Raw genomic sequence first — 13,637 nt, 5'->3', positions numbered from 1 at the left:
CTTTGAAGCCTTACTTACCAACAATGAAAGAAGATGAGGCGCTGGCAATTCTTCACACTTTAGAATACCTTAAGAATAATGGTTTTCATGACACTTTAATTTGGTGGAAATTGCCAGTCAGGTGGTGGTTAGAAACCTTCAGTGTTGGAACAATGACGATTTGGAATTTGGCAGCATCATTAATTAACAAGTGTCGTAGGTTCCTTCTAGATATACTAAATGTCTCTATTGGTTTTATTAGGCGACAAGCAAATTCTGTTGCTCATAGCTTGGCTAAGGTGACAAATTCATTTGCTAGTCCCTGTTACTTTGATGTTTTACCAGATTGTATTGCTGCTCATATTTATAGTGAAATAATATAAGTCTGCATTTTATCCAAAAAAAAAAGAAAAACAGTTTGGAAACTAAGTTCTATGAAGAGGACATCCTCTACCTTTATGGCATGATCCTCCCCAGAAACTATTAGATTGCCTTATCCTTTTCTTTTTTTTCTTTCTAAAGCATAACACTTAATTATATACTGGGTAGGATGACTTTTACGAACTCAATCTTTGGTATGATATTTGGTTTAAAATCTCAGCTCCATGCACTAGAGTGTCTTATTATGGGCACATTCCTGATCTTCATTTGTGTGTGTGTGATGTTCTTACTAATGGAAAATGGGATTTGAACAGGCTCAAGATGATGATCCCTCGAGATGTTCGAGCAAAAATCAAAACTATTGTTCCTTGTCTTCATAGTTCATTGCCTAACATCGTCTACTTGAAATTGGGTATAGCTTCTTGGAATTGGGTTTGGAAGGCATCTCTACTTGAAAACATAATTTTTTTTATGTGGCAGATTTTTTCAAGAGGCTTAACCCACAAAACAACTCCTAGTTCGTAGACATGTTGAGCATAATGCCACGTGTAGTAGATGTGGTGCACCTTTTGAGAATTTGTTCCATGTATGTATTTTTTTAATGTGATGGAGTGCACTTAAGTTAGGCGAAGCTACATATTGCCCTTAGACATGATCTACGTCACAACATAAACTAGTTTGAGTGGTTTCGTGAAGGATTTATGTAGTAGGGAATGTTGTTGCTAGTCAGCTTGTGGTTGATTTGGAAAATCCAGATTGCTCACATCTTTGCACATAATGCGACCCCCCCCTTAGTGTTGTTACAGAACAAGCATGGCTTTTGAGCAATTTAGTGGAATAGGCCTTTGTGCCTTATTCTAAACTAACATCCCCACAAATTTTATTTAAAATTAAAAAAAGTATTTGTACAATACAATGAATACTTTCTAGAGTATAAATAAAATATAGGTATTGATAAGTAATGTACTTAAGACATTGGTTAAAAAATTAAAAGAGAAAAATATTTATTGCCTAAATCATAAAACCGTAATAAGATCATGGGGAACATAATTTTTCGTTTTCTAGTAAAAATAATTTCTACTTTAAATTCCTCAACTAATGTTCTTAGAGCACAAGTTAGCATTTGTTATAAAATATTTATTTTCAAATTTCAAGAGTTTAACCAAAGACAACATTGTGGTGCTTTGGACAGGTATTTGATAGGAATTGTAATTAGGACTTTTGAGTCTCTTATGACACCTAAGATATCTTCAGAAGCTTTAGTCCTTTGGGTTAATTATGAAACTAATAGTTGATCCAGACTTAATTACACTTAAAGCACATTATTTATCTTTAAGGATATATTCTACTAGAATCAAAAAGTTGTTCCTACAAATTCAACATACGAATTGAGTTATACTTTGACCCATTTCATCATTGAGCGAAAAGTTAAAAAAGAAGAAGCGAAATCCTGATTTTTTTTCCTCTTTCTCTATCCCTATCTTGTAGGTTGCAGTTGACAATTATAAAATAGCTCCTCATAGCAATAAAAAAATTAAAAAAAAAGAAGAGCAAAGAGAATACACATCGACAGAAAAAACGTATAAAATAGTAACAATTGCAGCCAAACTTGATTTTTTATTAGTAAAAAATTTAAATTTTTCTTACCTATTATCCTAGTCTAATTAATAAACTACTGAAAGAGTAAAACATCAAAATTAATGCTAAAAAATATTGATCTTAGTAGACCCGTCGACCAATGTCTTTTGACTTTGGTGCTGTGTGTTGGATGGAAATTGAGTACATCAACTGTGTCCTTATTAGATCTAAGCCTCTGGTTAAGCTGATCTATTGGAGTACTCCTTAACCAATGCTCCAAAAAGTGAAGGCCTTTCTAGCAACCGTGATGGTTTGTCATATTCCTTTGCATAGCCTGTCAAAAAAACCAAACACCCCCGCAACTCATTGTTTAAGCAAATCTCTTAACAGGAGAAAATTTGTATGAAATTGTAAAAATATCAGTAATGATAGAAGCTGCACATTATATAACATTTGTTGTTGTTTTTAAGTCTTGTTTGGATAAATTTCTCTATAGACTTTTATAGGAGAAGAAAATAAGAAGAAAAAAATGAAAGAAAGTTTTTCTTAAAATCAACTTATGAAAAAACTAATATGATTTTTTTTTTTACAAATTTTAGCCCATGGAGGCTTTTTTTAAGTACTTATGGAGAAGATTATCTACACAAAATCTAAGTTGCATATGCAGAGAAGCTCATAAACATAAATAACATGATTACCTGCATCAATGACTAAAACTCTGTCACAGTCCATAACTGTTGGTATTCTGTGAGCAATGCTTATAATTGTACGATCTGCGAAGTCCTCACGGATGATCTTTTGTATTACAGCATCAGTTTGTGAATCAACGGATGCTGTTGCCTCATCCATGAACAGTATTTTGCTGCGTTTTAGCATGATCCTTCCCAAGCAAAGAAGCTGCCTTTGCCCCACACTCCAATTGTCTCCACCATCAACCACTAAGAAATAAAGTAAACTATGTCAGCTCATACTTTCACCAATTGAAGCATCATAAAGCAATATCAACATCTTAAGCAATGTTTTTCAACCACATTGGACTAACTAAACTATTAAAAGGAGATTTATGAGAGGAGTTATCACCTGGAGCCTCAAGTTTCTCTGGCTTTGCAGCCACCACATCTTTCAGTTGGCAGCGCTCAAGGCTCTGCAGCAACACAATTAAACAGCAATTTATAAGTTATGAGAAGCTCAAATTATTAACTCAAGTGCACTCATGCTTTTATGCAGGTAACATGCATTTTATTTAACTCTACTTTTCCCTTTTGTAGTGCACACATACTGATACATTTTAAACAAGGACTAAACTTAGACACAGTTCATTAGACACTTCTTGTGTTATTCTCTAATTACAATTGAAGTTTCACCTCAGAAACCGATGCTGACTTTAAATGTCGACCTTTATTATACAGGTTAGCGAAGTGAATCTCCAATTTTTTAATTGAAAAACAAAACCTAAAGCATCTAAGTATTGTACCTAAGTTTTGTCCTTTTAACAAATCACAGGAAGCATGCATGGTGCTTCTTTGAGTTATATACCTTCCAAATTTCTTCTTCTGAATACAGTCCAAGGGGGTCAACATTGCTTCGTACTGTTCCTTGAAAGAGGACAGGCTCTTGAGGAATAATTCCAAATCTAGACCTCAGATCATGAAGGCCCACAGTGCAAATGTTGATTCCATCAACAGTTATTTTCCCAGCTGAAGGCTCAATCAACCTAAATAACACCTGAATGAGGGTTGATTTCCCACTTCCTGTACGACCAACAACACCAATCTTTTCTCCTCCTTCAATGGTGAGAGAGATTCCCTTGAGAACCAGAGGAGTATTTGGCCGATACCGAACCTGTTCACCACCATATGTTAACAAAGATTATATAGTAGTTACTGAAATGCATGTTAACCTATAAGGGAATTCACCACCAATACCATTACTAAAAAAAACAAGTTTCCACCACAGAATTGCATTATATGCCTACATTTTTGTGCATAAAAATTTGATCAAAATTTCCTTCAAATTCAAATGTGTTCTTCTGTATGCAAATTCCATGTAAAATAAATAGTTGAGATTGTTATTGATTTTAGATTTTGTTATATATGTATTTGATTTGAAAACAACTCTCAATAGTTAACTATTGCGAGTAAATTTTATTCTCTAAAGTACACCCCTCCCTTTATAGGATTCCATCATATCTTGTTTTTAACCTTTCATGCTGCTTTGTGTCAAATTTTGAAATAAACTAATTGTCCCAAGAAGTACTGGGAAAATGGGAGAGATAGTGACCATATGAATGTGACAATGTGTACATGTTTAATTTGTTGAAGATTTTGTTAAGTAATGTAAAGCCACATTTCTAAATAGTATACATCTATAGTTTTGGTTAAATCCTGCTGGTTGTCAATTTATATTGAAAAGGAGTATTAGCAATATACTCTCTAACATACTTCTCTCACCATACTCTTTTATTTATTAAAATTTATTGAAAACTACGAAATCATGAGTTAGGTTCGTGATATAAGGAGTGAAACCAACACAATTTTGTCATTTCCATCAAATTTAAGCCAAATAAAAACAATATGTACTTAGCTGTTTCTGACTACTACGTACCTGCAAATTGCTTAACACAATAGTGCCTTGACTGGGCCAATTCTGAGGTGGAGTTTTATCAGCAATTTTCCATGGAGCTTCTGAGGGAAGGTTGGTGAACTGCTTTATTCTCTCAACTGAAACCATTTTGTTCTCAACAGAACAAGTCATGCTTATGGTAAATGCCAAGAGACTACTGAGAGCCAGGCCATAGGACAAAGACAAACCAACATATTCTGCAAAAAGTGGAATGATCCTTGGTCAGTAATATTTATCTAAACATTATGTATGCAATGCATGTGAACTCATAAATAAATAATTCTGTACTACAAAAGCCATTGATTAGTTCTTCTTTTATACTATTCTAAAAGAAAATGCCTGACAGAGAGGATTATTAACCATAATGTCACATGTTAGCATTTCAGTTAGTAGGAGCTGAGAGATGCAGTGGGGTATACCTGGCTTAATAATAGCACTTGGCAGAAAGATCATAAAACTAGTGGCAATGCAAAGGAAAACCACTCCCATGTAGTCCAAGCGAAAACAAAGCCATTCATTAGCACCATTGTTGTGGAAATCCATTCTCAGACTAGCATTGACTTTGTCAATATTTTCTTGACAAAATGCGGTCTGCTTTCTGAAGCCACGGATGGTCATAACACCAGCAATGGTTTCTGAAAAGTGGTGAATCACAGGAGCTTTGGTGATAGAATCAAGGCGAGTCAATTCCCGAGAAGATGCAAGGTAATATTTCTGCAAACCAGAACAAAGAAAGCGTCAAAATGCACTGGATATTTTCTTTGGCTAGTAATATCAAAGCTGGACACCAGTTCTAGTGTTTCAAAGGCCTCTGCACTAACCATGCATTAATATCATAGGTTTAAATAACTAGTTAGTTTTCCTTTTATCTTAGGCTCTCTTTGGATAAATTTCTCCATAAGTACTTAAAGGAGAAGAAAATAAGAAAATAAAATCCATTGAGCTTGTCCGTAAACCAAAATCAAGTTTTGCACCTTAGCTTTTGAAGAAGTTAAATTAAAAAAAAGGTTTATAAAAGTTAAGTGCATAAGTTGATTTTAGCTTATACAAGAAGTTTCAATTTATTTTAATTACCTTATTTTATTTTCTATAAGCTCTTATGGAAAAGTTTATCCAAGCAGGACCTTAGTCAATTAAGAGCTATTTTTGCTTACTTTTATATCCGTCTAAATATCAGGGTTTTCCTATTTGGTTGTAACATTTTAGAGGGTAAACGAGAATTTTATGTAGACTAGACTTTAACGGGTGAAACAATAAAAAAACTAATATAGAGACTGTATGGGAAAGGAAAATATTTTATGTAGACTAGACTCCAACTTCATAAAAGTAAGAGACTAAATATCAAATTCATGATATTTAGAAGGACTAAAATCTATATTTAAGCCTTTCTATTATTTGCTAAACATTTTTTAATATGTAAGATTACTAGAACAAAGACACCTGAAAAAAAATCAACAAAAATCCACCATGTTTAGGATCATACGATTATAGAGACGAGAATTCAAATAAGAGTGAGTAGGCATATCATACCCGATACCAGTTATTCAGCCAGAACAGAGGGATTAAGAGGAAGACCGTTTCCCAAGCATTTTGGCATGTTACAATGAGGATGCTGATTACTGAAAAGTACGTGATCATGACGAAGTTTACTAACATTGGAATTGATATATCAACCCAAAGTATATCAGTAGATACCTAAACATTTCATAAGACAGTAAGTCCAAACAATAAAATTTAAAGAATGTAGTTTATGTTGTTTACTAGCAGAAATTAATGTGAAAAAGGGGTGTTAATTAAAACTCACACGACTCAAAATTCTGCCAGAGGGAGTGGTGTCAAAGAATGACATTGGTGCATGCAAGATGCTTTCAAGCATTCCACTGAAAAAGCTTTGAGATGTCTTTAGACCCCAATATGTAAATAAGAGTGATCTGGTCATCACCACAGTACAAACAAGACCTGCTATGCAAGCATAGACAATGATGAATGTAGAAGGAGGAAAGGCACTATCTTCTGCAGTTCCAATTGCTAGCCAGTAGTCACTGGCCAAGAAGGATAAAATCCATGCAAGAGACATTGCCAGCATCAGTACAACACCCCACCACCCAAATGCTTCAGTGAAATAGTGTTTATACACTTTGAGGTTTACACGGCCGGTTTCCCTTTCCTCGTCTTCAATGAGCTTTGCTGAAGCCTTATCTGACTTGGATTGTTCTTGAGGTTGCTTTTCATCTGCGTTTTCCTTTTCTTTTGAAGGGATGCGAGCCAGTTTTGGAGACTGAGCAGAATTTTCACCACCTGTATCACTAGACTCTGCAATCCCCATAGAGGATTCATGAGCAGCCACAAGTGCACCAAAATCCAAGCCTGCTTTGAGAAGTTCATCATACTTGCCACTTTGCACGATTTTCCCTTCTCGCATTACCTTGATGTTGGTAACAAAAACAAGAAAAGTGCTCAGTTGAAAGAACTAGAATATTTGAGGTTGTTTGTTGCAGAACAAGTGATCTGTAGCTTTGAAATGGAAATCATGCTTAATCCAAGAAAATAAAACTTATAATGACCGGGTTTGAGATAAGAGTCAAGAATGTATGACGCATTATTTTCCTCTTCATGGTGAAAAGCATGATGGAATAAATATAATACCTGTTTCCAATAAGACCTACGCGAGTACTGTCAATTTCAGTCAGACAAAAACTTACGTATAATTCTTAAAGTATTTTTAGTGTTCTCCAATCAAAATTGGAGTTTCACCTCAGTATTCAACGCCAGCTTTAGATGTCAACCTTTATTGTATGAATTAATGGGGTGAAACTCTAATTTTAATTAGAAAGCAGTACTAGATAACTAAGGAATTGCATTTAAATAATGCCCTTATCACTAAAATAGGTGAGATTGGACGAAACCATTAACAGAAAATCACTTCAGTGTTCATTGTAAGAGATTTGTGAGTATATACATACCATTATGCAGTCAACGTTATGCAAGAAGTCAACTTGATGGGTTACAAGTAAAATGGTCTTATTTTTTAGGGCTCCCATAATACATTCCTGCAACAAGTTGGAGAAATCAGAAACATTATTTTTGTTTCAACTTTTCTTCTAGTCTGAGAAACATTACTGCATCCATTCCACTTTACATGATGTTTTAGCAAAAAAGAATTGTTCCAAATTAATTGTTGTTTTTTGAAAACCAATGAAGCATTAAATATTTTTTTCCATGGAATACCTTTAATGGGAGTAATTGTTATTTGTATATTTCCTCCATTCTTAATTATAAGATTCTTTTAAAAAATATTTTTTTTATAAGATCTTTTTTCCTAATTTCTAGATGCATCAATAAAAAAAAAAATTATATACTTTTATTTAATTATTTTCTCTTCAAACATTACTGAAAAGCAATTAAATGAATGGAAAAATAAGAAAAAGATAATTTAAAAAGAATAATATAAATAATTGACAGATTTAATATAATTAATTAAATTAATTATTTTTTTAAAGAGATGTAAATTAATTAAAATAATCTTACAATTAATAACCAAAGCAATAATAGATGAGAAAAAGTCTAATTAATTAGAGGAATAAAGACTAAGTTACATAATATATATTATAGAATCCTAAATATCAATTACATTTCTTAATCATATAAAGTGGAACGAAGGGAGTGTAACAACAGAAACTAAAAACTATGAAACGTTTAAGGAAATGGAGCTAGTCATCAATGTTTGTAGTTCTGTACTTGCCTTAAAAATAAATGATCCAGTTTGGGCATCAACAGCACTGAGCACATCATCAAGGAGATAGATGTCACAGTCTTGGTATACAGCTCTAGCAAGTTGTACACGTTGCTTCTGGCCACCACTGAGGTTAATACCCCTTTCTCCAATCTCAGTCTGGTCTCCATGTTCCATCATTTCAAGATCCTTTTCCAAGCAGCACACTCTTATTGCTTCCCTGTACTTCTCTCTGTTCATTGGTAAACCAAACAATATGTTGTCTTGGATGGTTGCATTCTGAATCCATGATGTCTGGGCTACATAGGCTATTGACCCACAAACTCTGACCTATAAATGGAATTAATAAAATAAAATGATATTAATTAATTTTTTTAATCAGTGTGATTTTTTTTCTTATAATTAAGACTAAAGGAGTATTAGTTTACCCAACTGCCGAATCGTTATAAAAATGTCAACTTTGATGGAAATTGACGTGATGTCTCTACCATGAATGTTTACACAACTACCAGGAAGAAAGGGATTGTGATAGAAGGAAATAGACCAAGATTATATTGTGGTTCAGCCTAAGCTTTAATTGCAAGGTTGAAACTTTCTTTAATCACCAACTAAATGTGTCTCTCGGTGCAGGTAAAATTACTTACCATAACTGAGATCCTCACAATCAGAGACACAAAAGGAGTGAGAAATAAATTAGGGAGAAACTCGAGATTTCTGAGACGTAAATAGTTGTCCAATTTGTGAGAATTTTATCTGCATTTTTTTTGTAGTTATTGGTGTACTATTGAGTGGTCCACCTAAGTGTAAAGTTTTTCTTTGTACTCCTATTGTTAAAGTCGACATGTACGCCTTTTTACCTTCGTTTTCAAGGATTTTCCACGCTAAAATTTTGGATGTTATTCTTCTTGCCTTATTAACTTTATTTTTCTCATTGCCCATCTTAATTGGGCAGAGAGAAATTTTGCTGACATTTCCAGCAGATTAGGCATTATAGTAATTTTAACATTAAATCAATGTCTGCATTCTTCAATTTGAGGGAATGGATACTTTATACTACTAGTATTTAATTTTAGATAACCTTGTCATGTGAAAATTTTGCATCTATCTTTTTCACTGCAGGCATTGAATGTGTGGGGGCATTATGAACATAAATGCATCAACAAACACACCAATCTCCAATGCAATTAACTTGCACTAATGTGATACACCAAACAACATAGATTGATGAGTCCAGAACAAGCACTTACCTTTCCTGATATCTTGAACATTTCCCCCAACACAGAAGCCAACAAAGAAGACTTGCCTGAGCCAACTGTTCCCACAACAGCAGCATGGTCCCCTTTCTTGATTTTCATCTCTTCAACTCTCAGAGCCACATTCCCATCTGCATCATCCCAGGAGAATTCTCCGTCCTTGATCTCCACCGCCGTGTCACCGTCGCAGCCCTCCACTCTCTCCACTGCTCCCTCATCCATTTCCTTGCTCGTCAAGAACTCGTTCAGCCTCCCGAGAGAAATCATCGCTTGTGAAATCACGATGAGAGCTTGAGGGAAGGTCCTCACCGGCTCCTGCAGAATCTTGATCACTGAAGTGATTGTGAACACACTGCCAGCATTCAGAGGAACCCCTAGAAGAGTAGCACTTCCAAATGTGAGAACAGTGACCAACAATGGAGCAGAGCCCAGAACCCCCATGTTAACAGCAAAATAGTACAAGAATTTCCCAATCCAACCGTGCTCCGCTTCACGAAACTTGCCAATCTTGTTGCCAAAGTATTCCTCCCACGCTTGGAACTTGATGACACGCATGTTGTTTAACAACTCATTAGTTGCCTTCATTCTCAAGTCACGACTCTTCATTATCATGAACTGATAGCTGTTGGTTCTCTTTGTCCGAATGAGAGTGAAAACAAACACAATACTCGATCCAAGAAGCGCCGCGAACGCAGACACCCCGATGTTGCTGTAAATAAGGACCAGAGCTGCAGTCACTTGCAGTGGCATCAGCCATATGGGGTGAAACTGCATCATCAAATCCGCGAGCTGTTGCGCGTCAACAGACATGTGGTTCACAATCTGGCCAGTACCATGAGCCTGCCTTGAAGAGCTCGACAATCTCAGACCCTTCTTATACACAGAAGTGATTAGGCTGGAACGAATGAGCATGCCAAGCTTCTGAGAGTGGAAATTGAAATGGTGCAGAGAGAGGACTTCAGTTGACTTTGCCAAATACAGGATCAGTATCAGAACAAGGCCTTCATAGGGGGTGCTGTCTTTTCTTGAAGTGAAATCAACGAAACTCTGAATAAGCATTGGACCAATGTACATAACTCCAAGCCTTATAACTGCAAGGAAGCCAGTGAATGCTATGTGTTTCCAGAAGCATCTCAACAAGGTGAGTCCAACCGGGTGCTTGCTGTTTTCCTCTGGCTTTGGCCAATTGCTATGGAAAAGCTCTGACATCTTTTCTGCTCTGAAATCAATAGGAAGAGAAGGCACATCTTCAAGCTTGAGGGATGTTTTGTACCCTTTGTTCAGCAAAGGGTTCATCCAAAGCCACACTGTTTTGGAGAAGAACGAAGAATAGGCATAAGGGCTCAAAGTTCTGTCAGTGTAAAGGGACTGATATGTTGTCACTACATCAGAAATTCTAATCACTTGAATCCCCGTTGATCCTTTCATTGCTACTAGGAAAAGGAAGGCGGACAGTGGAAGATTAACCAACGAGAATATGTCATCCACTCTCAAACTTAGCTCCAATTTCACTACATCGACAGTTATCAATCGAACAATGGCCGAAGTGGCAAACAAGCACGAAACCACCAAGTTCGCAATCCAATAGATTCTCAGTGACAAAGGGTGCTTAGAAGCTTTGAACTTTTTCTCGTGGACCATTAGGATCGCCACCACTATGTTGGACACCGCTTGGAAGAGCCGAAAAAGCGCTTCTATGAGTTTCCATGACGGAAGGCTCGTTTGAGTGAAGGCCAAGATGCTTAGAACCGTGTAAGCTATGGCCAAAAGGGTGGTTACCAAGAGGGGTAGTTTGAACCAGAAGGTGACTTTGTAGTCAGAGTCTTTCTCTTGCAGAAGGGGTTTGGTGATGGTAGAGTTGGAGGTGGCGTTGGAAGTGAATCGAGAATAGAGTTTAGCTGCTGCAAAGGCTAAGAGTGAGAGCAAGAAGATTGAATCAACAGCTGAAAGAAGCACTCGTTGTGGACATGGAGATAGAAAAATAAACCTCAACCACTGAACTATGAGTAAAGCAGTAGGAGAAGATGAATCTATGTCCAAAGTGGAACATGAAGGAGAAGTTAGCCAAGAAGGTGAAAAGGAAGGAGACATGTTTCAAATGATGTCAATGGAGTTTAGTTGTGACGTTACAAGTAGTGAAGGTTGCAAGTGTAACATGCTACTAACAAGGTTTCGTTTCATACATGATGATGAAGGTGTGATTGAACGTACAAATCTATGAGGAGGAGGAGGAAGAGGCGGTGAGAAATATGAAGATGGTGGAAAGAACAAAGAAGAACAAAAGGAAATAAAGAAATGGGAATGAAAATGGGAGTAGTGTGGGGTTGAAACGAGATGTATTTTTCTATTCGGCTTGCTCGTGGAGAGGAACAGGAATGCCAATAAAATAAGATTCCATGCGACCCACGCGTCTAGAACAAGAAATAGCGCGTTGGAGCTCGATGGTGTAACTATGAGTATGACTATAACTACCTATAAATCAAATCTAAATCTTTACGTATTTACTTTAATTTTACTATTAGGTCAACTCTAGTAGATTACCCTTGTCCTTATGCATAGAGGATGGTTTCTTACAATTATTATTATTATTATATATCATTTTATTAATATTATATTAATATATTTAAACGTTTCTATTCGAAAATGTTTTAATCAATATAAGATATATTTATTCAATATTATATATTCAATGAGGAAAAATTAAATTACACCGATATAACTTTGATAATTATTATATCATTTTATAACTTTCAAATGAATAATATTTTCTTAAAATTAACAGTTGTATTGAAAATTCATTTTACATAGATCATGTTTATAAAATTTCATATTAATCCAAAATCATTTGTTATCTTATTCATATAAATTAAAATTAATATAATATAAACATTTCAAAATATATTAAAATATGAATAATTTGATTACCTTCTTGTTGATATTTAATTTTGATAAAATTTGATATAAATGATTTTAATAATATGTAGATATAATTCAACAGTTGAATTAATAAAAATCATATTTCAGGATCTACATATCACACACACTCATATATATATATATATATATATATATATATATATATATATATATATATATATATATATATATATATATATATATATGTGTGTGTGTGATTTTTATATTATCAAGATCGTTTTTGTCAAATTTTATCAAAATTGAATAATAACAAGATGGTAATCAAATATTCATATTTTAATATATTTTGAAATATTAAAATTAAGTTGAAAAGTCATATGTTGAACAAACATATCTTATGTTTATTATATTTAATAAATAATACGATTAATTATTATCAGTACTTTTTACTGTCACTATTTAATATATAATATAACTAAATTAAATTAAAAATTCAAATGTTGTATTATTAAATATATTACATTTATTAATTTTTAGTAAACACAATAGTGGTTATGCTTTTTATGTTATTAATTTGTGGTTAGTCATTTATTAATTGTTTTTTACATCATTCTCCTTTACTTATGAGTGTTTATCATGTAAAGTCTATTATGTTTTAAAAAGTTAAAAATTAAAAAAAAAATCATGTAAGATAAGAGTTTTTCTATTTATACATTTTATCTTTATATTATCTCTTATTGATCGAGGTAAGATATAAATTTATTTTTAATACAAGAATATTTCAATTTATATATTATATCTTAACGGTATCGCTAATTGACACGTGACTCGTTTTTTCCAATACTTAGCGATAGATGGGCCAATTGCTATGAAAAAGCCGTGCAGGAGGCCACAATTGAAAGCCAACAACTATTTCCATTTTAATATAACTAAAAACCGTTTTCACCCATAAAATATTTTTTTATTTTATTTTTTGAAAAGTAAAAAACGATTTTGAAAAATGGAAATCATATCATGCACACCTTAAGGAGACGTTTACTTGTGTTTTTATTTTCATTTTTTTAGTTACAAAAAATTGTCAATTTATTTTAAATTTGTTTCTTGTTTTCAAATATTTCTACATAAAACGTTGAAAATAATTTTTTATTTATTTTTCCGTCAATTTCTCAAGATATATATTTTGTTTTTTTGTCACACGAAGAGGTACAACACAA

The 13,637-nt window shown here is 34.0% G+C and overlaps 1 protein-coding gene across 1 annotated transcript; it reads right to left on the bottom strand.

The window, feature by feature from the left end:
• Positions 1 to 1,957: 1,957 nt before the first annotated feature.
• On the bottom strand, positions 1,958 to 11,931 carry LOC100780167 (ABC transporter C family member 14). Its single transcript, XM_003547328.5, has 11 exons — positions 9,541 to 11,931; positions 8,303 to 8,623; positions 7,524 to 7,610; positions 6,365 to 6,985; positions 6,091 to 6,255; positions 4,980 to 5,274; positions 4,543 to 4,757; positions 3,475 to 3,780; positions 3,019 to 3,082; positions 2,637 to 2,876; positions 1,958 to 2,272 (listed from the first exon to the last, which is right to left on the bottom strand). Exons 1-11 carry the CDS (start codon positions 11,635 to 11,637, stop codon positions 2,178 to 2,180), a joined length of 4,506 nt encoding a protein of 1,501 aa, XP_003547376.1. The 5' UTR covers positions 11,638 to 11,931; the 3' UTR covers positions 1,958 to 2,177.
• Between the last annotated feature and the right edge of the window lie 1,706 nt (positions 11,932 to 13,637).

Source organism: Glycine max, chromosome 15 (genome assembly GCF_000004515.6).
Source record: "Glycine max cultivar Williams 82 chromosome 15, Glycine_max_v4.0, whole genome shotgun sequence".
NCBI classification, from domain to species: Eukaryota; Viridiplantae; Streptophyta; class Magnoliopsida; order Fabales; family Fabaceae; genus Glycine; species Glycine max.
The sequence above is the reverse complement of the archived record's forward strand: the minus strand, read 5'-3'. Positions and strand labels throughout refer to the sequence as shown.